Source organism: Dendrobates tinctorius, unplaced genomic scaffold (assembly GCF_039654945.1).
Source record: "Dendrobates tinctorius isolate UK_male_01 unplaced genomic scaffold, ASM3965494v1 ptg000038l, whole genome shotgun sequence".
NCBI lineage: Eukaryota > Metazoa > Chordata > Amphibia > Anura > Dendrobatidae > Dendrobates > Dendrobates tinctorius.
The window spans coordinates 7497173-7524955 of record NW_027361706.1 but is presented as its reverse complement, the minus strand read 5'-3'; the positions used below and the strand labels follow the sequence as shown (position 1 = coordinate 7524955).

The window sequence follows — 27783 nt, the reverse complement described above, 5'->3', positions numbered from 1 at the left end:
GACTGCAGCAGCCAATCCTCTTCCAATGGTGGACATCAGGGGACTGCAGCAGCCAATCCTTTTCCAGTGGTGGACATTAGGGGACTGCAGGAGCCAATCCTCTTCCAATGGTGGACATCAGGGGACTGCAGCAGCCAATCCACTTCCAGTGGCGGACATTAGGGGACTGCAGCAGCCAATCCTCTTCCAGTGGTGGACATTAGAGGACTGCAGCAGCCAATCCTCTTCCAATGGTGGACATCAGGGGACTGCAGCAGCCAATCCTCTTCCAATAGCAAAAATCAGGGGACTGCAGCAGCCAATCCTCTTCCAATGGTGGACATCAGGGAACTGCAGCAGCCAATTCTCTTCCAGTGGCGGACATCAGGTGAGTGCAGCAGCCAATCCTCTTCCAGTGGCGGACATTAGAGGACTGCAACAGCCAATCCTCTTCCAATAGCAGACATCAGGGGACTGCAGCAGACAATCCTTTTCCAGTGCCGGACATTAGGGGACTGCAGCAGCCAATCTTCTTCCAATGGTGGACATCAGGGAACTGCAGCAGCCAATCCTCTTCCAATAGAAAACATCAGGGGACTTCAGCAGCCAATCCTCTTCCAGTGGCAGACATTAGGGAACTGCAGCACCAATCTTCTTGCAGTGGTGGACATCAGGGGACTGCAGTAGCCAATCCTCTTCCAATAGCAATCATCAGGGAGGTGCAGCAGCCAATCCTCTTCCAGTGGCAGACATCAGGGGACTGCAGCAGCCAATATTCTTGCAGTGGCAGACATCAGGGGACTGCAGCACCAATCCTCTTCCAGTGGCGGACATCAGGGGACTGCAGCACCAATCTTCTTCCAGTGGCGGACATCAGGGGACTGCAGTAGCCAATCAGCAACTACTGCTGGCCTACCCACTGGAAGAGGAAACAAGGAGACCATGGAAGAAATGAAGTAATGTGGTCCAGTAGTGTTTTTGTAATTTTTAGGATCATCATGGGCGCTTTTTTTAATGCTAAAAAGTAGTGGACACGATAATGTACATATAGCCCCCAGTGGTGAACTTAAAGGGTACGTTTGTCCCATGTGAAACAAAAGGCTGCATTGACAGATTTACAAATTCTAGAAATCCAAGATGTAAAACAATAATATTTAGCTTGATTCTTAAAGCTAAAATGACATAAAGGGGTTAATACTGTCCTTCCCCAACATTTAGTCCATGAAGTATCATATATGCTAACCATGATGGTTTCTTGCATCACCGAGACAGCTAAAATCTTAAGTGGCAGCATCCACCGAGTCAGTCAAAGGAAGTTGTACGGACGCCACACATTGTTTGTATCAGGCTGATGGTCTTCTTCTCGCAGTTGACTGCTGTTATCTTGACTAATACGTAGACATTGTAAGCAATTCCTGAACGAGGATAGGACGAGAGGTCTGGATGTAACACAATTCTTTAGGATTAATGAAACATGACAGCAATGTTTTACTTCCATCTAGGACACACCAGAGAAAGCACAGGCCCATTGAGGTAACTGTGATGGATCATGTCATGTAAATTAGCTCATTAGCATGAGCTGAATGGCTGCAACAGTGGAGAAAGCCAATCAACTCTGATAATAAACATTCTGGAACTTCAGGAACAATATTCTTTTTAAAAAAAAAAAGAAAAGAGAAGCCAGCGTTGCCAAGGTCTGAACGCATAACATAAAGTGCATTTGCACATAACATCTAACTGTATTCAAAATGAGATATTTAGCAAAAAAAATTGATCAATTCAATTGAGCCACCCCGCCGCGCCAAGGCAATCTCATGTGGGGGGTCCTACTCTACGTTTTTAATAAACACTGTGCCATTACGGCCTCCTAGATACATTAAAAGCAAGACCACTTTAAATGCAATCCATACCTGAGCATTTCTGGATCGCTCCCATGATGCCAGAAAAGGCAAGTGCGGATGAAGGCCAACCAGGTCTGAATGCAGACGTGTCAGGTTTAGCCTCCACACATTGCCTGACCAGCAAGCATAGATGAAGGGCAATGCAGGTTCAAATACAGGTGCACAATTAAATAAAGCTTGGGGCAGGGTGGGGCTGCTGTGTATGTGTGCACAGCAGCCTAGATCCATCACAATGAACACAGAAAAAATGGCGAACACAACCCAGCGCGCACGGCAACAGTGGTGGTCAGCCACATACCAATGTACAAAAAAAAGAAAAGAGAAGCCAGCGTTGCCAAGGTCTGAACGCATAACATAAAGTGCATTTGCACATAACATCTAACTGTATTCAAAATGAGATATAATATTCTTTTTAGTTAGCAGTGAATTATTTAATTAAACTAATTTTGATTACTCTAGTATTTAAGCTATTTACATTAAAGCCTATCTAACTTAACGTGGATGACGTGTCATACATCATCCACACATCGCCCCCAATCTTGCTCCTGTGCAGGCACTTTTTGTTCTGCCCTGTGAAGGTTAGAGCAAAGTCCTATAACAGCATGCGCCGGGAGAAGTAAAAAAAAAAAAGTGCCGATGACCCGTAGGCAATGCCGACACATGCGCATTACAATACTTTGCTCCACCCTCAGCAGGGCAGAGGGAATTAACGCCTGCACAGGAGTGAGATAGGAAGGATAGGACGTGTCATCCATGAGCGTAAGCATGCTCTAATCTGAAAATACCTGATTTGTGAAGGTAGGAGGAGGTGAGCTGTGATATCACCAACTGCGAATGGTTGATCCTACTTGATCTACTGTCTATAGTTACCATACCTTTTCTTTGTGACACTGTAATTAATGATAATGAGACTGCTAAAAATTCATCTATAAAAAAAAGAATAAAAATAAAACACATTTAACACATTTAGCACATTTAAAACATTAAAAAACATTAAGTTTAACTTTCTAAAGGGGCTTTTCGCTCCAATGATTTTGATGATCTACTCTTAGTATTTTTATTATTACATTATTTACCGGCCTTTGGCTCCATCTCGAGCCATGGCGACCTGATGGATGAACGTTCTGTAGGAAGATCAATCTTGTACAGGCCTCGATAAGTCCACCAAGGTCTTCTCTTCCATTTTCTTGATAGTATGAAGCCATCGGTTGCTGGTCTTCCTCTTCACCTTCTTCCTTCTATTCTTCCGACCATGATGTCCTTCTCCAGTGATTGCTCTTTTCGTATGATGTGTCCGAAGTAGGCAAGTCGTAGCTTGGTGATCTTTGCTTCGAGTCACATGTCTGGCTTTATTTAGGTCATCAAAATCAGATAGTAGGGGTTCGACACCAGGCTCATGGATAGGAGCTGATCTGCGGTACCCGTGTGACAGAGCTGTGCTGCCGGACCCCCACCTCTCTAATATGGATAGACCATCAATACTATATTAGTGGTGGTGGAAATCCCTTTTAAAAAGCTCTTGAATAAAGCAAGCTGAGCTTTAATGTGGCTATGGGCTAGTTTATCTATGTCGTATCTGTTCTAGTCTTCTCTTAATTAACAAGTATTGTATATGTGTGTTTAATATTCTTCTCCCAGCCAGAAGCTCTTGTAAATATTATTCTGGCCATAAAGCAAAGGAAAAAGTCGAAATCCTGTTTAAAATTGTCTCAAAACCATGAAAGAAATTGCCGTCTTATCGAAAACCTTTCATAAACACAGCAAGATGGTGAATAAAATACAATCAACAATCGTGAATAGTTACAAACCTAAGAAAAGTCAACAGAATTGTCTTATTATTGGGATACAAAACAAAGTGTCGCCTGAATGTAAAAACAGGACAAATGTGGAAAGCATTAACAATCAAGCCTTTGGCCAGTCTCTGTATTTTTGTCATCTTTTGCCATCTGAACTCAGGCCTATTCCTGTGTTTGTTTTCTGACAAGCCTCAATAGTAATTAGTGATTGTAGAGCCCGGAGCAAATCACGCACTGGAAGGAAAAAGAACCCTTGATTTAGGCAATCACAATAATCAACATTAAGTGACAGTGTCACATTAGTCATCTGTTTGGGCTTCCATGAAAAGTTGCATAACTGTAAAGATCTGACCATAGAAAGACATAACAAGGGGTTATAGACAAAACGGAAAAAACACATGTCCATTGTCTATTTTTTACTAGATCTCAAATTAATTGCAGTAGCAAAAATCGATGTCATCAGGATATAGGTATATAGGGCTCAATGCTGACCTCCGTGCAAATTTTGCCAATTTTGATGCTGCAAATCAATGGGGTCCATCATGTGCAGGTGGTCTTGGTTTTCTTTAAAAACAAATCTATGACGTATATTCTGTCTCCATGGCCAAACTGCAAGTGTTGGGCGCTTAGACTGCCATCCCATGGCGTCTGTTTAGCATTACTCACCTTTTGTGATGTCCGCAGATAGCTTAACTCGACTGGAAAAGAGCACGTTTGAAGGGTCCAGTCGAAGGTTTATTCTCGGCTGAATCCTTGCATAATGCACGGTTACAGTAGGTAAAAAAAGACTTTCCTTATACAGAGCTGTATAAAACGAGTGTCTCCAAGATGGAGAAGACTCAAAAATGGAGAAGAAGGGAGGGGTTACAGAAAAGAGAGTCACATGCGAGGGGGGAGGAGACAACCTCTAAAAGGGACAGATCTATACACAGCAATGAACAACAACAATATAATTAAATGCAGTACTGTCTGTCTGATTCTAAATCATGGGACATGACAACGTATATAAGTAGAGTCTAAAGGACCCCATACATTTTAGACTAACGTTGGCCAATCCCGCCGACACGCTAAGGTGTATGGAGGTGCCAGCTTAGAATTTTCGATTTTGTACTGCCAAATGCTTAGATCTCCCGGAAATTAGCCGATGAGGCAGAAATGTCTGTCAATGGCTTTCTCATAGAGAACACATGGGCACTTGGCTGAACGAGCGCTCGTTTGCTAATGATTGGCCAAAGCATTGTTTGCCTGACAACCATCTAATACAGTGGCATGTAAAAAAGTTTGGGCACCCCTGGTCAAAATAACTGTTACTGTGAACAGTTAATCAAGTTAAAGATGAAATGATCTATAAAAGGCCTAAAGTTAAAGGTGACACATTACCTATTTATTTTAGGCAAAAAAATATATATAGTCATTTTTTACATTTTCAAAAATTAAAAGAAGGAAAATAGGCCAAGGCATAAGTTTGGGCACCCATGGAGATTTGTGTGCTCCGATAACTTTGACCAAGGTTTCAGACCTTGATTAGCCTGTTAAGTTTATGGCTTGTTCATTATCATCGTTGGGAAAAGCCAGGTGATGCAAATTTCTCAGCTTTATAAAAACCCAGCCTCCTCTAACCTTGTGCCAAAAAACAGCAGCCACCATGGGATCAAAGCAGCTGCCTACCACTCTGACAATGGTGGAGGCCCACAAAGCAGGAGAAGGCTATAAAAAGATAGCAAAGCGTTTTCAAGCTACCCTTTCCTCAAGGTGCTCTACGGTGGAAGTATTTAGAAAGCGAAGTACTAGATGGAGATTCTATTAACATGAAGATCTGCAATAATTATTTGAAGGTCATTTCTATGAATATGACAGGGGCATTAGGCGAAAATCCAAACCATATAATCTGTATGTGTCATTTCATGGCAGCTGGACAGGAATTTTTGACATTGACTTCATTGTCATCCGGATCGAGGAGTAATGAGATTGTTGTATTATCTGATTTTTTATTAAACCAAGAATTGTTCGATTATACTACTTTCTGCATAATAGTACGCCGATGTCGGACTCCCTTCCTTTTATGTGGGCTAGTATACATTTTAGTTATTATAACATTAGTAGGTAGCGTTGGTCTGTGGGTGTTCATCTGTAAAATATGTTCTGTGGTTTATGTCTTTCATTTCCTATATGACTAAGCTGTAAGCTCTGGCTTCTTCCCACAATTTAGAATCACCACCAAATGGCTGCTGCATTCCCTGCCTAAGCTTTTATACTGGTTATGTTAGTTTCTCCTGAATGGCTATGCTATACCACATGATATAATAGCTTTAAGGTATTTTGGTGAAGCTCCACTGGCCACGCCTGGGGTCATATATTTAATCTCTGGCTAATAAAGAAAAAAGGGGGAGACACCAAGTGCAAGAGAGTCTTATCTGGTGGAAAAATTGGTTTAGGTGAGGAATATAGGAATTTCTCACCTTTTGAGACTGTTTAACCCACAACTGAGGAATTAAGGTATGATAGCTGCTGCAGGACCCTCAGGTCGGGAGATCAAGCCGGATAGAGCAATTGGTGGAGGATAGGAGTTGAAGTCTGTGCTGCTGTGCTATATTTGAGAAATCCAAAGGATGAGATATGAATAAGAACATTCGGCTTGTTCTCAACGTGTTTTGATGTTGGACCGACTTCTTCATCAGGAGACCCACAATCCTGTGGTTCTCCTGATGAAGAAGTTGGTCCAACTAGAAGTTGGTCCAACTTTGAAATGCTTTGAGAGTACAGACTACAATTACTATCCTCCTACCAATTGCTCTCTGGCTAATACAATCATCTGTCATGTGTAAAACGCTAGTGACGATTTTTAGATGATTCTCTCGGTTTAGCAAATTCCTAAAAATTTGGCATCAATTTGCTCATCTCTAGTGAACATGAAGGTGACTGCAGAATCGATTCCAGAATTTCAAGGCACTGAGGATGTACACTTTTTTAGTCACTTGATAAAGTCCCTGCTTGGCTGAAACATCAACATTTTATTTTTGCATGATTTTTCTCTTATGTGTACACTGGGGTCAATAAAGTTTTTGTGAAGGAGGATTTTTGGTGCCTAGAATTTTGGCAATTGACAGCAGCTTTACAACCTTGTGGAGGTTTCTACTAAGTTAGCACGAAGTGTGGAGTGGTGCACAAAATAAACCTTGATAACTGTGACTGCAGGGTCACACGTTTTTTGCCGATGCGTGAACCTGCATAGGGATTGCAGAAACCTTACCTGCTTTATATGTAATTTTGTATCAAGATTCAAAGTTTCTTTTACATGCATTGGAGCAAAAAAGAAAGTTGCAGCACTGTACATGTCCCTCACGTCCCACCTCAAATTAGCTCACATCAGGTCTAAAGTATTGCATGATTGCTTGGTAGAATTAGAAAATACAGAACAATGACAAATGTTGCCATACAGACCTTTAACAACTACTTTGTAGGGGATACATTTAGGAAGCAGACAGGATACCAGCATCTTCCTTTGACCTTGTGTAGATCTGTTTAAACTCCTTACTGTGGATGATGGTGGCATCTGTCTGAAGTGTTTGGAATGAGTTAGCTGAGCCATTGATCTGGAGCAACTTCACTTCTTTGTGTGGTGCACAGCTGAGTTCCTCAGTCTGACAGTGTATCCAGAGGTCATTAATCATAGTCAGTTGTGGATGGGTGCACGGTACATACTGTGCAGGTGGAGCGCTCAGCGCGCCCTGTGGTATGGATCCAAAGTCTTAAGGAGGCTTTATTCTGCAGAGATAAGTGTTCAGATCCTTCTCTCTGTGCCTGTAGATGGGGCTTACAGCACACTAATATTGTGAAGTGTTAAGTTTCACTTAAAATTCCCAACTAGTGCATTTAAATTTACTGTTATACTCAAATCACTGATCCGATTTTTGATTTTTATTTTATTTTTTTTTTCAATTTTTTTTATTTTATTTAAGTTTTCCTTGGATAATTTGCAAAAGCTGAACTAGAACAAGGAGACATGCACACAAAGCTTATTTGGAAGTGCAGACCCACATGTCATCCATGTGCTTTCACATAGGCTCCACGCTGTCATCCATGTGTTTTCACATAGGTTCCACGTTGTCATCCATGTGCCTTCACATAGGCTCCACGTTGTCATCCATGTGCTTTCACATAGGCTCCACATTGTCATCCATGTGCTTTCACATAGGCTCCACATTGTCATCCATGTGCTTTCACATAGGCTTCACGTTGTCATCCATGTGCTTTCACATAGGCTCCACATTGTCATCCATGTGCTTTCACATAGGCTCCACGTTGTCATCCATGTGCTTTCACATAGGCTCCACGTTGTCATCCATGTGCTTTCACATAGGCTCCACGTTGTCATCCATGTGCTTTCACATAGGCTCCACGCTGTCATCCATGTGTTTTCACATAGGCTCCACGTTGTCATCCATGTGCTTTCACATAGGCTCCACGTTGTCATCCATGTGCTTTCACATAGGCTCCACGTTGTCATCCATGTGCTTTCACATAGGCTCCACATTGTCATCCATGTGTTTTCACATAGGCTCCACGTTGTCATCCATGTGCTTTCACATAGGCTCCACGTTGTCATCCATGTGCTTTCACATAGGCTCCACGTTGTCATCCATGTGCTTTCACATAGGCTCCACATTGTCATCCATGTGCTTTCACATAGGCTCCACGTTGTCATCCATGTGCTTTCACATAGGCTCCACGTTGTCATCCATGTGCTTTCACATAGGCTCCACGTTGTCATCCATGTGCTTTCACATAGGCTCCACATTGTCATTGTGATGAGCGTCAGCTTACGCTGAGTCGTTTTCCTTTTTAGAGTGGACCCTCTGGACCATGGCACCCACCCACCTAGGGCGAGCTGACTTAGTGAGAACCCACCTCCTATACATGGAGTGTCAGGGGCAAGACCAAGGGGGTGAGCCACCACAGCAGCTGGACCAGACGGCCGGCTCAGGGAGACACCATTGAGTGTCTGGCATCAGGACGGACAGGATACAAAACATAAAGTGAAGTCACAGGGTTTCTTCAGCAAACGTGGTTACACACTTTATTCAGGTGCAAGGCATAAACGGAATCAGATGCAGGGCACAAACGGTGAAACACGGCAAGGTGCGTGCAAGGGCACGCCAAATGTTCCAGACATAACACGTGCAGAAAACATACCAGGGTCCAGGGCAGGGAGCAGGGTACGTGTTAGGGGTCACTCCAGAGTTCCTAGGAAGGATGCGTGCTAGGACATGCTAGAGTCCAAGACAAGGTGCGTGCTAGTAGACACGCCAGAGTCCACGGCAGAGTGCGTGCAAGGAGACACGCCAAGGTCCAAGGCAGGGTGCGATGGCATCAGACTCCGGACATCTGGCAACGACCGACAGGATCCAGGCATCAGGCTGCGGACATCTTGTACCGGACCTCTGTCAGCGGTCGGCAAGTTTTGGGAATCCAGCAGGCAAACCAGGATACGAGGCAGGGTGCGTGCTAGGAGACACGCCAGGGTCAGATTCAAGGACGGAGGCCTGCACATGCAGAGGGCACGCCAAGGACAGGTACAATCATACAAACAAGGTGTGTGAATAGAGACATGCCAAGGTCAGAGTTCAAAGCAGAGTCCTGCGCATGAAGAGAGGCATGCCAGGGTCAGGTTCAAGGCAGAGTCCTGCACGTGCAGAGAGGCACACCAGGATCAAGGTTCGAGGCAGAGTCCTGCGCGTGCAGAGGGCACGCCAGGGTCAGGTTCAAGGCAGAGTCCTACGCATGCAGAGAGGCACGCCAGGGTCAGGCGAGGCAAAGTCCTGTGCGTGCAGAGAGGCACGCCAGGGTCAGGCGAGGCAGAGTCCTGCGCGTGCAGAGAGGCACGCCAGGATCAGGCGAGGCAGAGTCCTGCGCGTGCAGAGAAGCACGCCAGGGTCGGGGTTTAAGGACAGGGTTAGGACCTGTGCGTGCAAGAGGGCACGACAGGGTACATGGCAAAACCTGCGCGTACTTTTACAGAAGCAAGGGGAGTTATGCCACGGGGCAGGCGAGGGCCTGCGCATGCTTTAGAGAGCACATAGAGCGCAGTGCAGAAACAGCGTGAGGTGCAAGGGAGAACAGAGAGCACGGCTGGGGCACTGGTTTGCTGATCGGGCTGCGGCACTGACAGACGGGAAAGACTCCAGCGAACCTGGCTGAGGCATGGCAGGCGACACAGCTGTCACTGACTGATGAACACGGCTGAGGAACAAGCAGGCGGGCACGGCTGAGGCACAAACAGGAGGCTAGAAAGGCCAGGCGCATGCAAAGAGCACATGAAGCAACAAGGAAAAGCAAGACGAGAAACAAGACAGAGCTTAGGCAGAGTACGGAACCAGGAAGGGAAGCATAGGCAGAAACACAGAATCAGGTCAGAGCAAGGACAGAGCTAGCAGCGGAGCGTAGGCTGAAGCCCAGAGCCGGGCCAAGGCAGAGCCTTGGGACTAGCCTAGAAACGTGCAAGAGAGCACAATAGGACAGAGTCTAGCAGCGGAGCGTAGGCCGAAGCCCAGAGCCGGGCCAAGGCAGAGCCTTGGGACGAGACATGGAAAAGAGCACAAAAGGTAAGAGAGGAGGAATGGTGCGTGTGCCAGGGAGCACTACACAGCACCATAGGAGAGAGCGAGGCAGAGCAAGCAAAGACAGAGGAAGGACTACGAGGCAAAGCAGAGCAGAGACAAAACATGGCACGAAGGAAAAACACTAGACAAGGCATGGGACAAGAGACGGAGTACGAGCATGAAGCGTGTGCAGAGGCGCACGACAGGGCAGAGTGCAAGGGCACAGAATAGAGGGAGTGACCCAGCAGACCAAGCAGCCATGCAGGGAAGCAACACAATACTCGGGCCCTGAGCATAGGGCGGGGCGGTCTGATATAGGGCATTAGCACCTCCACTTCCGGGTCAGAACCAGGGGAGAACTTCCAGTTCAGTTCCTCCAGGATCACAGAGAGCAGACACATGACCAGGGATTCCAGACATGCAGAGATGATTGCAGAACCAGACAATGCTGGACCCTAGGAAAGGTCACATGATCAGAGGTTTCAGACATGCAGAGATGATTGCAGAACCAGACAATGCTGGAACCCAGGAAAGGTCACATGATCAGGGGTTTCAGACATGAAGAGATGATCACAGAAGGCAAAGCAGAAATGCAGGCATCTTGCAGCCCAACAGTCATGAGATGAGTGTGCACACTGCTCTAGGGAACATGCAGGATAGCAGACATGAGATGTGCGTGCACACCACTCCAGGGGTCATGAGGCAAAACAGACATGGTGGACATAACAGACATGGCGAGCATGACAGTCATCCATGTGCTTTCACATAGGCTCCACGTTGTCATCCATGTGCTTTCACATAGGCTCCACATTGTCATCCATGTGCTTTCACATAGGCTCCACGTTGTCATCCATGTGCCTTCACATAGGCTCCACATTGTCATCCATGTGCCTTCATAAAGGCTCCACGTTGTCATCCATGTGCTTTCACATAGGCTCCACATTGTCATCCATGTGCTTTCACATAGGCTCCACGTTGTCATCCATGTGCCTTCACATAGGCTCCACATTGTCATCCATGTGCCTTCATAAAGGCTCCACGTTGTCATCCATGTGCTTTCACATAGGCTCCACGTTGTCATCCATGTGCTTTCACATAGGCTCCACGTTGTCATCCATGTGCTTTCACATAGGCTCCACATTGTAGATCGTCCCAATTCAAGCGTGTGTGGAGGTCAGCTGTAATACCCCTAAAGACCATAGACAAAAGTGGCACTATTTCTGGAAAAAAAAGTATCACTGATCAAACTATTTATTGTCAATTGTGAAGTTAAAGACATAAGTGATCACTCATGATGTGACTTTCTATGTTACCAAATCTCCATCGACATGCCCTACGGCATGGATTTTCAAAGCAAATCATATGACCATTAGGTGCCATGGTGTGTGCAATTTTGGAGGCAAGAAGGAAGATGCAACACTCAACCGTATGCTGGTTTGATACATCAGGCATTTATTGTCCAGGCATGGACTGTGATGTCCGGATCAGCGAAGGCATCCTGGTCCAAACTCAGCAGCCCCATAGGCCAATATGAAGCTATGGAAGGTGAAACTGGTCCAAGTAGGACTGACATTGTGCCTACAGCAGACGAGGGCAATGAGGCTTTGAAACAGTGAAGCAGAAACTTCCCAATCTCAGCCTAAAATATCAGCATTTGTTACGTTTGAACATTTTATTATTTATTATTATTTTATCATTTACAAATTGATGTAAAGAAAATGTTTGGTAATTTCATAAATATTGTGCATTAGTGAATCACAGCCTGTAATACAATCTAGTGCTGAATTAACAGCTCTTCAAGCTTCAGAGCTGAAACCTCCCATCGTTTTTTTGTTAAGGCTCGGTTCACATTTGCGTTCAGGAGGGCTGCGGATGGCTGCCTACTTCCTCTTTTCTTCCTCCCTGAAGCTCCGCCTATGCTCCGCCTACTTCTGTATGCATCCTTCATTTCCCTGTGTACCTATCTTTAAGATTGGGAATGCAGGGACATTAGTTGTATGCGGATGCGTCCGCATGCGGCGATATTATATTAAATGTAAATAGGTCCTAATTGTTGTGCTAAGTCATTCCTTTATTTATTTCGATCACTGCATAAACTGTTAAAGTAAAATATTCTAGTTGCCTACAGTCACCACTATAGGGCACATAAAAGTTTAACCCCTTGTGGCGTGGACCAGCCAATGACTTAAAACATTGGACTGACCCACATATGACTCTTGGATGATGGTTTGGAACAGCTGCAGGAGTGGGCAGCCGTCAGAGTGGAGGATATAGTGATCAAACGTGCTGGGATAAGGTGTTATCTGAGCATGCTCGGGTGCTAACCGAGTGTTTTCTGCGTGCTCGAAAAATATGTTCGTGTCCCCACGGCTGCATGTCTCGCAGCTGTTCGACAGCTGTAACACATGCTGAGATTTACTATTTATTAGGCAATCCCTGCATGTGTTATGGCTGTCGAACACCCATGAAACATGCTGCCCCGGGTCCAACAAAATTTTCAAGACGCTGAAGACACTCGGTTAGCACCAGAGCATGCTCAGATAACATCTTATCTGAGTACGTTCACTCATTACTATTAGGAAGCAATAACAGCGTTTCCTACATTTCCTCATCTTTCCCAAGAGTTCATGTGTTCATCAGGTGCTTGACCTGAGCAGACCCAGATCAGCGCAGCATCGAAGGCAGGAGACTCAATTTCCCCTGTGAATGGGCTAATATGCCTGCTCCAGTTTCAGGGGAAATCAGCAACAAATACAAATGCATTTAAATTTTGGATTGCCTCCAAAAGTCTTTTAGGACCATATGTGCAGCATAAAGTTTGACACAAAATAAAAAAAATAATAGATAAAAAAGCAGAGAAATAGCCACCCCCAATCAAAATGACCGCATAAAAAAATGTATAAAAGCAATTACAACAAAAAGGGAGCACCATGTAAAATGTATTTTAGTGGTCCTAAGGAAAAATAGGCACACACTTCCTCTTTTTCTTTATATGAATCCGCCAATATCGGCAGAAAAAAAACTATATAAAAATGAGATAAAATGAGTCCTTTTTTGTCATAAAATAAAGAGGCAACACTTATTTGAATATCAAAGTGAGAAAAAATTGAGAGCTCTTAAGACAGAATATACAAAAGAATTAAAATGTTCCAGGTTATGAATGTGGGAAAATGGTCCGGTCTACAACTGGTTATTACTGTCATATAATTTAGCTCAAGCTGTAAGCAGTCTGCAGCACGAGCCGCTTCCCTTAGTGGTGACTGTAGCGGGAAACATTTTGGAGGTCTGCGTCAGAAAAACAGACCTCAGGCTGTAATAAATATATATATTAATACATTAATTAACAGAACATGTCACACCTAAAAAACAACATAATGTTAAAAAAATCAACATTGATTACAAACATAATTACATAGGTCTTTGCATTTTAGAAAAAGCCATTTGAGGGCCAGACAATACGTAACAGGAGAACCGATCGGTTAGAATTTAATGATTTGAATTAGTTCAACTAATAAAACAGTTGTGTCCGAGTCAGAAAAAATGTTTAATGGCTCTTCCACTCTCCCATTTTTGGATGGGTAAGTCTACTTATGTCTTCGAAGAATGAAAAGAGTTAAAAGAGTCTTAAAATGGTTAAAAGAGTAATAGAAATTAGAATAAACTACAAAAGTCATGGGATAAATACTGTATGTGTAAAAAGTGTTCAGTTCTACAATAAGTAGTAGTAAATAATGTGCCGCTCATGCTAATGAGCTATCGAGAGGTTCTTTCTCTTCTGGACTCCCATGTTCAGTGGTAGAAGCCATACGTTCCACTTCCTTGAGTTCCTTATGATATTTTGCCATAATCGCTGCATAGGCGCATCCATATACTGCAGCTGCCAACATCATCAGACATACAATTCCACAAACAACACCGGTGATAACCACAGTAGCTATGGCATGCCTCAAGTTGGCCGGCCTAGGCTTTGGCTTCGGTTCACATTCATGATGACTCCCATCCATATGTTCCCCATGATATCCATGTCTTCCATTATTCCTGTGTTCTGAGCTGTGTTGGTGAATATTGGACATTGGGAATGAAGTGAGGAATAAAGGACAACTTTTAAACAGCTCAAATGGGATTTTGAGAAGATCTTTTCCTTTGCGGTTCTCTGGGCTGGCGCAGATCAGCTCATCAATAATACCACCTAAAAAAGAACAAAATAGTAAAAACAAGTCAATAAAAGGATACATAGAGGGTTAAAGGTTTTAATAAGGCTATATGAAGAAGGATTTATTTACTTAATGATGTCATTACTTAAAGCTTACATTAAAGGGAACCTATCAGCAGGATTGGGCTGAGTAACCTACAGACAGTGTCAGATTGGCGCCGTTATACTGATTAAAATGATGCCTTGGTTGATGAAATCCATCTTGTGGTTGTTGTTTAATCTTTATTTTCAGTTATGTGACTGCAGACTTGTGAATCCTCACATAGCGCACAGTGCGCACTGTTAGAATCCTCTGCGATTTGCATACTTCCAGCCACATTAATTCTAGACGTGTTCGGCCTCGTTCAAGTGACTTGTATTGACTGAGGCCATGCACGTCTAGTCGGCATGGACAAGTCACATTAAGTTACATCAGGAACCTATTGAATCCTATAAGTTTTTTTTCCAGTATCTTACTCCTTCAAGATTTAAAATATGATGAGTCATTTCAGACAAGTTTTCAAAAAAATATTCATGGATTTTTTTCGCTACTAATTTTTTCAGTAGATGAGAAGTTTTAGGACGATGAGCAGGTTGTGGAAATCCCACTTGTGGAACCACCATCAATCATGGAGGGGTAACTAGCAGTAAGTGTTGTTGAATTCACCTACAGCACCTCCACAGGAGAAATGAAGAATTGCACAATGTTCTTTGGAATAAATTGTATGTTCATATCATGCATGGACGTGCTATTTTAATTTTATACATAAATTTATTTTATTTATTTAAAACTAGATGGTGGCCCGATTCTAGCACATCAGCTATTCTAGAATATGGCCAGCAGGGGTTTTACTCACCTTCCGACAGCCCCCGATCTCCTCTCCACGCTCCCGCCATCTTCCAGTCCCAGTAATGCTTAGTGCGAAGGACCAGAAAAGATATCACTCTCGCGAGAGCACGACGTCATCAGCGGCCTTTCGCACAAAGCATTACTGGGAGTGGGACCGGAAGATGCCAGGAGCGTGGAGAGGAGATCGGGGGCTGTTGGAAGGTGAGTATATCACTATTTTTTATTTTAATTCTATTTTTTACAGGTTTATGGTACCCAGGGCCTGGAGGAGAGTCTCCTCTCCTCCGGACCCTGGGTACCATCTGAAAATTGAGCACTGCGCCGGTCATCTCCCGGCTGCATCGCCGCTGACCACCGTGCGACAGGAGATGACCCGCGGCAACCGTCGGGAGATCAGCGGCTAGCGCCACAGATCTCCCGACGGTAGCTGTAGCGTGCGTCGTTCGAATGCCGTGCCAATTTGCGGCCGGACTGCGCCTGTCGCTGATTGGTCGCGCCCGGCCAGCTGTGACCAATCAGCGACGCAGGATTTCCGTTGCAGACAGACAGACAGAATTAGATGATTATATAGTAGATTTTACATATTTTATTTTTGAGAAATAGCTGAGGAGTGTAAAGAATATTTCATGGCAATCAACATCCCGTGTAGAAAATGAAGCTTACAATGCTAATAATTTTCGTTCTGTTGATGTAACATTTACTAAATCCAGGATTATGGCGATGATGATGCTAGCATTTGTTTTTCTCATAATTCCAAGTCTACATAATTATAGATCTTTTAAGCATTGGCGACCTGTAAGGATTTAAACCCCTGCATGTCTCCGCATATGAAAAGGATCAGATAATGGGTTATTTGACACAGAGATATAGCCCATAATCTGTTACCTGGCATAAAGAAGAAATATTTTAGGCAGACATCCTATTTGGACTTCGTGCTGTGCATTTTTCTACGGATTTTTGGATCATGAAATACATTTGGATCACTGTTTCTTTTTTTTTTTTTATGCAGCTTTTATTTATGGACAGAACCTCCAGAGAAAATAAAGGCAGCTACTGCCAAAAGCCTCTGAGTAACTGGCTTGGTTTTGTAGGTTTTATGCTGCAATTTGTGATCTGAGCTTTTAAAAAATATAATATTAAAACAACTCAATTTTATTGACCCGGTGTAGCGGCACCACAAAAAAAATGTCAATTGTGAAAAGTACCGAATAGAAAATGGTTGAAAAAATCTATAGAAGTAAAAAAAAATAATGTAAATCTGTTTCTACATTTACAGACGGTTTCTTTCAGGTTGTATTTATTTCATTTTTAGAGTTTACAAAATCTTTTTGGGAATTTGCAATTTCACTAAAAACTACTTTAAAAGAAAAAAGTTAAAAGGGTTTTATCATCATGACAATGTCTTTGGTAATGAAGTCGTCAAGCATAATTTATTGCATCGAGTGAGGCTGTGTCCACTCTTATATTTCATAGAATCATGGACTCGTAGAATCATAGAATGTTAGAGTTGGAAGGGACCTCCTGGGTCATCTGGTCCAACCCCCTGCTCAATGCAGGACTCACTAAACCATCTCAGACAGATGTCTGTCCAGCCTCTATTTGAAGACTTCCATTGAAGGAGAACTCACCACTTCTCATGGCAGCCTGTTCCACTCATGATTCCCCCTCACTGTCAAAATTTTTTTTTCTAATATTTAATCTGTTTCTTCTCCCTTTCAGTTTCATTCCATTGCTTCTTTTGCTTCCATGTGCGAATGAGAATAAGGATGATCCCTCTACACCAGGGGAGTGGAATCTTTTTTCTGCCAAGGGCCATTTGGATATTTAGACCATCCTTCGGGGGCCGTACAAACTCCACCCACAAAGTACATCCTGACTCTGGCACTGGTGGCAGGACGTAATCTTTCATTGCATGCCCTTCAGTGTTCAGTAGTGAACACTGCGTGTGTGCTAACAGAGCAAGAAGAAATTAATGAGCTGGTGGCAATCAAAATACAACTCCCTGCCAAAGCTCTGCAGTCCCTGAGAATCTGCCTGGGGGCTGGATAAAAGGTCATTAAGGGCCATTTGGGGCCTGAGGTTCCCACCCCTGCCCTACACTGTGACATCCCTTCAGATACTTGTAGACAGCTATTAAGTCTCTTCTTAGCATTCTTTTTTGCAAGCTAAATATTCCCAGATCCTTTAACCGTTCCTCGTAGGACATACTTTGTAGTCCGCTCACCATATTTGTGCCAGGGAAAGTGTTGTAGAAGTACATGATGGCCACTTCGATCAATGGACGTCCATATAATGCAGAGAGAGTATAGGTCTTCTTGACAAGGGAGCAAGGACTCTCCATTCTGGCTCATTGAGCGGACTCTCATACGGTGTCAGTGAAATTAGTCTGGAAGGGATGCATGGTCAAACTGGTAGACCAAAGGATCATCCCAATGTACTCAGATTTTCACCTTAATAGCATGGGGTTTAGAACCCTTTTCACTGTGAAAGTGGTCAGCCAATGTTTCAAAACTCAAAAGAAACTATCGCTTATTCTCCTGCAAATTAATTGCTGTCTTTACTGGCGGTGTACCTGTTTTTGGTTTACAAGCAACTAGCACATGTCTCCTGCAACCAATCAGTGACCTTGTCCTTATTGGTCATGCATCAAACCACTGGTATCACGAATAATGGAGTCATGATACCAGTGTTAAGGCAAATGGGCATTGAGGATCCACAAGTCATGTGATGGTCAATTAGAAGCAAAGACTGGAAAGACCGTTTAAGCATTAGTTTGGATCTAGTTAGGAAATTAAGACGTAAACCAGGAAGACCAGATGAGCATTAGACTGAAACTGGTTAGGAAATAAAGAGGTAAATTGGGAAGACAATCTACACATTATTCTGGATCTGGCTGACAAAGAAGAAGTAAACTGGGAAGACTGTTAACATTAGTGTGGATCTCATTGGGAAAGTAGATGAAAACTTAGAAGACTACGTGAACAGTAGTTTGGATCTGGGTGGAAAAAGAAGATGAGGTATGAGTCAGGAAGACCATTTAAGCATTAGTCTGGATCTGGTTGGCAAAAGAAGAAGTAAACTGGGAAGACTCTGTTAACATTATTGTGGATCTAGTTGAGAAAGTAGACGTAAACTCAGAAGACTATGTGAACAAGAGTTTGGATCTGGGTGGGAAAAAAGTGTAAATAAGGAAGACCATAAGCATTAGTCTGGGTCTAGTTAGGAAATGAAAATGTAAGCTGGGAGACCATCTAAGCATTATTCTGGATCTGGTTGGCAAAGAAGAAGTAATCTGAGAAGACCCTGTTAACATTAGTGTAGATCTAGTTGGGAAAGTAGAAGTAAACTATGAAGACTATGACGAACTTTAGTCTGAATCCGGTTGAGAAAGATGAGAGACTGTAAGCATAATTTCTGTTTTACAAAATTTACAGCTGTTTGTAAAAATGTTTTACAGATTGGATAACTCCTATATTGCATAAAACAACTGTTAATCTTCATGGCTGATCACGTGAAGACATTGGTAACATCGCAGCACGCAATACGATTAAAAAAGACCTGCATAACGAACCCTAAGACTTATTTTTCTCTGGTGAGCCCAATGCATGTCTGGTCGAAATTGAATGAAGGATCATATTGTTTTGAGCTATTATGCAATGTGCTCATACACATGGAAATATCTGTTGGGATTATCTGTTCTTGGGGTTTCTTAAAGTTTGGCATTGACATACATCACTTGCATATGTCACTGGTCCTTTAAGCACAAACATAAGACCGTATACTAGCGTAGTACTTTGTAGTACAGTGTTTCAAGATTAAATTGAAAATTTGGGCCCCGGAGGGTTTCTAGGGAAGCTTCTATTCATACTAAGTAGATTTACATGGCGTATTGAAGCAGATAGATGACTAGTCATCTGCTTAGAGGCAGATGATAGCTACTTCCATTGTGCAATAGTTTGACCAGACTTTAGGACATGTGGACTCAAGCTGAGGCGTACGTATAGACAAATGAAGAGAACTGCTTCTCGCTGGAAGAAGTAAAATCTAAAATGCATTAATAATCCTTATGAATGTTAATATGAAGCATGAGAATGTCTGACGGGGAGCCTGGATGTCTTCTGATTCGTGTAGTTACACAACATCGGAGGTCCTAACAATTCCCTAAGAGCGGTCATCCAGCCTTTTCGAAGCCTCTGCCATTTGTACTGTCAAGTTACAGATTGTCTTCTAGAGCGGATTCGGCACACATTGCGTACTATCCAGAGACAGCGTCCTGACAAAAGATATTAGCCGCGTGGTTGTAATGTCAAAAGCAGGAGAAGCGAACAATCGAAAATTGAATAAATTCTGGCAAAAGTCGATGGATTCTCTAATAAAATGCTCGCTGCTATGTGTTGAGCAAGGATGAACATAACAGATAATTAATGTTGTTACAATGGGGCCATCAGAGAAAGTAGATCAGGACCTGATTGGCTTCTTAACCTTTGCATATGAAGTATGACAATCTAAAAACTACATTGGCCGAAAAGGTTAAGAAAGGGTGTGAAGGAGGAGACAAACACTACCTGGGGAATCCATTAATATAAGAGCAAAGATTGTAGTATACTGTTCTTAAAGAGTAGTCCAATATAGCGATTCTGCTTTATACTGGGAATGATTGGCTAACTCCTATTCAAAGCCTTAAAGGAAATCTGTCACCAAATTTTTGCTACCCCAACTGAGAGCACCATGGTGTAGTGACAAAACCTTGATTTCAGCAATGTGTCACTTACTGGGCTGCTTGCTGCAGTTTTGATCTAACAGTTTTCTGAATGGTGATCTCTATATAACTCCGCCCACACCACTGATTGGCAGATTTTTGTGTATCCTTTGCATGGGCAGAAAGCTTCCAATCAGTGGTGGGAGTGTGATTTGGTTACCTAGCAGGAGGTTTGCTAGTCCTCTACTGATAATCTCCTGCTGATAAAGGTGATTGCATCAAAACTACCACAAGCAGCCCAGTAAGTGACAAATCACAGTTTCTATGCCACTACATTATGCTGCTCTCAGATTAGGTAGAAAAAGATTGGTGACAATTTCCTTTAACCATGGGTCTATAGAAGCGAATTTTGGAGATTTCAATGAGACAAGCTGACCATGTAAAGTGCAAAAGGGCAGTGGCAGCAAATCAACACTTTCTTGATGGCAGATATTAGGTGAAGAGAGATGGGGCATATTTGCATTTCAAAATGTCTGATATTTTGTTTTCAAGCGAGAAAAGATGTCAGTGCAATGCAGTTAATTTGTTTTCCCACGATGGTTCTTTGCCTTAAATTATTTTGGGCAGACGACTTACAGAGGCCAGCTCTATAGAGCATTGACTGTAAGCCTCCATATTCAGCTGGTGTCTTTATGGAAAACCAGTAGTTCCTCCAATATGGCTTGCCCAGCAAACACTGGAGCGATCCGGCAAGTCATTTCTTGCTGAAGACTGACCAGCACCATTTGTGGACGTGGCACAACTAGATCCGCACGGCTTAGCAGGAAACTCTGACCATTTCCTGTACACATATACCTTGGATAAAGGCCCTACATGGCCGAAACGTTGGCTTATTCTGTCTTACACGGATGGGTTTAACTTTAAGAAATCTACTATCTTCATTGGCAATCATCTGAGTGCCAAAGTTTTTGGTATTTATTTGAAGACTTCGTCTTACTTCTGGGCACCTACTTTTCACCACAGTCAGAGCGAACCTATTTATCTTCTCTACATACATATATATTGTTTTGCATGTATATATATATATATATATATATATATATATATATAGTGGTAGATTGGCTCACTCAGCTGCATGTGGAGATAGACACAGGTACACTGTGGCTTTCAGAACTTCCTTTGGTTTATCGTAGGCAGCATAAACCAAGGTGTTATAAAGCAAATATAGCCCTTTGGGCAAAACAGGAAAACAAAACAAAATGGTAGCAGAAAAACACAATCCTTCTGAGTAGGGTTCCTCCCGCTCACGGCTAGCAGAACACAAACGGTTTGGGTTTTAACATACACTTTCCTGGACTGCTTCCTCTCCAGGCACACACTGAACACTGCAGCCTTCGGAAGCCAAGAACTTAAGCCCCAGAACATGTGACTCCTCCATCATGTGACTGACCACATGATTGTGACATCACACAGGTCCTGTCACGGTGGCCGGCTCTGCAGGTGGAGATAAGGTGGACATTCCCCAACCCGTTCTATGACTGTCCACATAAAACCTGCCCATTTATGCAACTTTATTTTAAGCCTCGAACTTTAGTGTGCTGGAGGAAAATACTCTGGCTTTATATCCCTGACGCAATTAACCGTAGTGACACATATCTCCCCTCCAGTAATTTACCAGTGACTTTGACATAATTATATATATATATATTGTATATATATGTGCTAATATATGTATAATATGTCCAGTTAGTTACTGGCCATGTGCTAATATATGTATAATTGGGCTGAATATTATTGCATTCTGATTTAGATTTAGTTATTCCCATATCCTGAAGGTTTATTTTTTTGGACTCAAGCCACAAGAAACAAATATCTGTAACAGACTGGTGTTTAAACATACCATGCGAAATAATAGAAGTAATTCAATCTTAGAAAAAAATATTGAGAAATGCAATTAAGTATTGGGCTGATGAGCTGTGAAAATATGATGTTTGCAGAATTTGAGACTACTGTTCCTTACACTCTGACATCTGTATACAGTAACAGATCATTTACAATCATGTGTAAAATGAAGGAAGTGGATTTTAGCTAAAACCCCTTTTCTCACTCTTAAATTGACCTCCGGCGATGACAGTAATAACATTTTTGTATTATTAGGACAGACTACATGTGAAAGGACTGTGAGGACTGTTCTATTACATTTTCCATTGTGTTACTAGTATCAGCTATGTGTTTTGCTTTTTTTAATCTACTGACCTTTGTATAAAAAGTTCTCCAGCCAAAGTTTAAGACCCAGAACTGGGCAGCTGCATTGCCAAGGGTTCGATTTTGCAAGCAATATTTTAAGGTTTGTCAATGTCTCCAAGACCATCCTGTCAACTGTTTGTAGATGGTTATTTTTCAGTCCGAGAAAGGTAAGGTTTCGAGTGCTGTTTCCTAAGGTTTCCGGCAAAATGCTGATGTTGTTAAACGACAGGTCCAGTTCCTTCAGGGCAAGTAGAGGTGTGAAAACCTGACCTTCCAGATAATGGATGAAGTTGTTGGTCAGATTCAAGACCTGCAGGAAACGTAGATAGTGGAAGGTATACGGTGGCACTCTCGAAATGGAGTTGTTAGACAAGTCTAATACTCTCAGACCAAGGACGTTAATGAAAGACGTATGGTTGATAATTCGAATCTGGTTTCCCTGCAAGTAGAGGACTTGAGTTTGTGATGGCAAAAGACTCGGGACATCCAATAGTCCTCTGTAGCTACAGTCAACTGTCCTTGAAGATGGCTGACAATTGCAGACCTCAGGACATCCCCAGGATGCATGGAATATCATCATGACACATGAAGCAAATAGCAGTCCACCTAAAAAAAATAAAAACATAGAATGTGACTGAACTTTAATGAAAATGGGACCAGCAGCAGTTTACACCTCTCTCCCTCTTAAGAACACACGCACACTCAGCCAAGCCGAGCGTGCATGCGTATAATGGGGAAAGGCCGGAGTAAATAGCTGTCAGATAAACAGACAAGTATGTGGTTGGCCCTAGTATTAGAAGTATGGTGTCGTTAGTAGATGTTGACACTATAACAAGTCTATGGCAGTGTCAGACACAGACAGAGGAGGGCTCCTGTGCTAGAACAGTAGATGGGCCCCGTAGTGCCTGTGACAGATGCTGCTTGCTAATTTGAAGCTGGATGTGGCCGCCTTATCTACCGGACCCTTGGTTGCATCAATGATATTACTGTTCCAAATCCAAGGGTATGTTCACAAGTGGCATTTTTGCAGTGTTTTCGTTGCGTTTTTTTTTTTTTTTTACGCTGCTTACTTGGTAAATAAAATAATCATCGTTTTCCTGTACTGGTATAATCAATGAGATTTCTGAAATCTTATACACACGCTGATTTTGTTTTTTTCAATGCAAATTGTCAACCCTGCTGCTTTTTTGTCAAGATGCTGCACGTCAATACTTTTAGCATTTTTGCAGCACTTTTTATATGGAAAACAAACTTAAAACATTGCAAAAAATTGTACATATTGCATATGGCAGAAAAAAGATAAAAACACAACGTGTGAATAATACAAAGCTTACTATATTATCAAAACTGGTTGAGTTATCATAATCTACAAGCAAATGAAATAAGCAATCCGCCTCTGCTGCATCGGTATCTTCAGCTCCTCTGCATACCTGTCAGTTCCGATGCATCCTCTGATAGTCTCACGTGTCATGAGATGACGCACTGTCGAGAGCGAAGAACGTTCTCTTAAATGCCTCACAATGAAACATGATTCTTTACAGTCGTGGCTGGCAAACACTAAGGGACAAGAGATTCCCAACAGATATGCAGCCGGCAGTGGAGTGGCGTTCAGTACTTTCCCTTCTCTGACATCTGAACAATGCTTACCCAATGCAGTCACCCTTATGTTTTAATACTTGTGTTTGATCCCCTGCGGCATTGTTAATCTGTCTTCTGTTCATTTCATTCAACCTTTAATGCTTTCAGATCCCCTCAGCCTTGTTTTTCCACATTTTGTAGAAGACCTTTGTAGCAGTTGAAATTTCTTTAAGGCTATGTGCCCACGTTGCTTTTTTGATGCAGAATATTCCTGAGTAGAAATGCACACCCTCTTCCTGGGAAAACGTATGCGTTTTATGACGCCCTTTTGTTAAGCGTTTTAGCATGCGTTTTCCTATGCGTTTTTGCAACACAACTATATGTATGCGGAAATGCACGCGTTTCCGCAAAATTAATGGACATGCTGCGCAGCGGAAAAAAACGCACCATTAGCACAACATGTGCGGATTCAATTATGATAACATGGGATGCTTTTCTTAAGAGTTTCCACTGCAGACTCGCGCGCCTAAAAGCGCCGCGGAAACGCTTAAAAAACGCAACGTGGGCACACAGCCTAAAGGTTGTTGTCCAGGCTTGTGGTACAAGTCTGCTGTCACTCTATGTGACTGCAGACTTGTGAACCCTCACAGTGTGTATAGTGCACTCTTTGAGGATTCTTCGATGCACCGGTAGCTGGCGGTAATTTGTCCAGAAGTATTTGACTTTCATACTTTCGGTCACATTCCGACTAGATGTGTCCAGCCTCGCTCAATACACTTGTATTGAAGAAGGCTGTGCATGTCTAGTTGGCATGTGCGCACAACTATGCAAATTAGGTAGTTGTAGTCATTCACCCTCCCACTGAGAATCCTGACAGCGTGCACATTGTAATAATAGTAATCTTTATTTTTATATAGCGCTAACATATTCCGCAGCGCTTTACAGTTTGCACACATTATCATCACTGTCCCCGATGGGGCTCATAATCGAAATTCCCTATCGGTATGTCTTTAGAATGTGGGAGGAAACCAGAGAACCCGGAGGAAACCCACGCAAACACAGGGAGAACATACAAACTCCTTGCAGATGTTGTCATTGGTGGGATTCGAGTCCAGACAACCCTTTAATGCATTTTTTTCCCATAAACCACAGCTATCACATCCACAGATTACATGTTAAATCTTTGATCACCGTCGAAACCCCAAAATGCTGTGATTAGGATCTCCAAATCCCTTGTGTTAGTCAAGTGGTAGAATTCCAAGACGTCTGAGGCACCAAAGAGTAATCCTTGTATAAAACTTGACTTTTATTCAATAATATTAAAAATATAACAACAAGAAGACAAAGCCTTGTCTTCTTGTTGTTATTTTGTTAACACTATGGAACAAAAGTCAAGTATTACTCTTTGGTGCCTCTGACATCTTGGAATTCTATTGTTTTGGAACTAGTAAGAGGACAAACCAAGCAAGCATAAAGCAACCTATCAATGGTGCATGAGATCCATCTACTGAACTTAGTGAAGTAGTAGTGAGCATGTGCGACTACCACTCCTACATTGCACATGCTCCATTTTCAGAGTGGACTGTGGGATCCCTGTTTCTGAGATTCATGTGGGTCCCTGCTGTCATATCCACAACAATCATACCCGAGTGGATGGATGAAATATGTAGTTAAGGGGACAACCTCTAAATTTGATGTTGTCTATGTATCATAAAGACAGCCTATTGGATGTTATTGGGACCTTGAATAAAGGGGCCGGTCCCATTCCCTTGGCTATTAGGTGTCAAACAAACATCAGGCTTGGGTCGAATAACCTAAAACAAAGGGGCTCATTTTTTCACTTAGAGATGAGGCGCCTAAAAGTTCTCAAGAAAGTCAATCCAAGGTCTGTCATTCCAAGTCATTCTCCACGAGATTTAATTGAAAGAGAATTTCATAGTGTTCATTCGCGATCGGTGTCACAGATATCCCTTTATCTCGCGGCCAACTTTGCTTTTTCAGTACTTGAACTTGTCCTTTATCTACTGTTAAAACATTTGTCAAGAGGAATTGTTAAAATGATAAATGAGGTCAGAAGATCCCAAAGTGATATTCAATCCCTTAAGTTGTGACCTACACCCAAGGTCCGTGATTGCAGATTATGAAAATACTCTATTGTTCACAGATACTTTTTTTCCTTTTCTTCCTGTGAGCAGAAGGGAAATCACCTATTTTTTATGGATCCGAGGACAGGATAGAATAATTACACAATATTGTGCGATTTTTTTTTTTCACAGAGACCAAAAATCTGGTATAATCAACTGAAGCCCCCCTTATATCTTGTATAGCTTAAAAAGAATTCCTGCTTTTGTAGTTGTTATTTTTTTTTTATAAATATACTTTTAGATTACAAATTGGGAATACACTGTTATTTATTTCTAAAATTCTGTTATTTAATTTTTTTTTCTTTTTTTCACTCTGTATAGTTCATATATTTTTATATAAAAAAATGATTATATATGTGTATATATATATAAATAAAGCATAATTAGCATTACTTAAAAACAGCTTTTTTCTAACTTTTATGTAAGTCTAATCATTTAAATTAAAAAGGTTATTGGGATTTTGGTAATTAATCTTTGATCAAATGAGAAGTTGAGGGGAGTTGCCACCTCCAGAACATTGACGCATGAGCACTGTGCTCCCTCTCAAACGCTTTTGAGAAGGGGTTGCATCACCGATCAGACATTGAAAATCCGGGTCATAACTATAATAAGTGCAGGGGTTACAATTTCCACCGGGCCCAAGAACTTAATGGTCCCAAAAAAGGTCTCGTTAACCAATATGAAAAGACCATTACTATTAAAGACTCGCAATAATTGGAGCCCCGTTGGAGCTTTTGCATTGGGGCCCTCAAGCTTTGAGTTACGCAACTGTTGATGACCCAAGCTACAGAGAACCTCCTTCATTACTCATCCAACTAAATGAAGATTGGGACCAACTGAAGGGACACATCATGTACAAGTGATGCACTGATATACTGGAGCATGGTTTAGAGATTCTAGATTTTATTTCTGAAAGTCTTCAGATCCTAATTTATCAAATACTGAGCCCTCAAACCGTGCACTTGACCTAACACAGTGCATACTTTTTGCCCAGAGTTTTCCTAAAAAGACCATAACAGATCCGGTGATGAACCCAAGGGCACCCAATGTAAAAAAAATCATAGACCCATTCTTTCTAAAAAAATTACCCTCATTGTACTAAAGTTCTATCTATTGTATGGGCTCTCCATGCTCAGTGTGAACAGAGCCTATTACATACAAGAGTCTTTTTCTCAATTATTGAGGTTAACCAGCCAAAGACTCAAGATGACTCATTGCCTTCTAACCTTGTGGACACTGCAAACACAGGTACAAAAAAAATCACTCATTATAGGTACTCTAGTTAATGTCCCATGGGCTTCAAAGCACTAACAAAAAAGCAGAACTTGGTAACGCGGTTTGTCGGTAGATCGTGACTCATCACCAGTTCTTCTGTTGGGTATAAAGACCCTGAAGAATTAATATTGTGTAATCAGAATCGTACATTTTAGATGACAATCCCTCTAGTCGGGTTTTGTCACATAGTCTTTCTAAGATCAGTATAACAAATATTGGCCAACTCTGGCTTCTTGGCATTACCTTAGGTGATAGTAAAATGATAGAGGGGCCATGTATAATAAATATCCTGTGGGTGTCTCAGTAATGCAGCAAATGTGAGTGATGTGCGGCACCGCGTACTGCCGAGAAGAGGGCAGCAATGGTAATCTAACATTGCTTCCTTTTAAAGGACTAAATTACAAGTTTGCACCCACCAAATTATGATACCAAAAATACTCTGTCTCCCCTGATCTATACATTCAGTGCATATAAATAGATAGGTAATAGATAGATAGACATTAGATAGATTGATAATAGATAG

The 27783-nt window shown here is 42.3% G+C and overlaps 2 protein-coding genes across 2 annotated transcripts in view; one reads left to right on the top strand and one right to left on the bottom strand.

Annotated features, from left to right (window-relative positions):
- The window catches only part of CACNA2D3 (calcium voltage-gated channel auxiliary subunit alpha2delta 3), a 1008555-nt gene that overhangs the window by 743615 nt on the left and 237157 nt on the right, over positions 1-27783 (top strand). The gene's annotated exons all lie outside the window — the stretch shown is intronic.
- Positions 13308-27783, bottom strand: part of LRTM1 (leucine rich repeats and transmembrane domains 1) — a 255931-nt gene continuing 241455 nt past the window's right edge. Inside the window, exons 2-3 of the mRNA XM_073574155.1 lie at positions 22273-22869; positions 13308-14464 (exon numbers count right to left, since the gene is read on the bottom strand). Coding sequence (XP_073430256.1) covers positions 14016-14464; positions 22273-22843 — 1020 coding nt within the window. The 5' untranslated portion in view covers positions 22844-22869 and the 3' untranslated portion in view covers positions 13308-14015. The remainder of the gene's footprint in view (positions 14465-22272; positions 22870-27783) is intronic.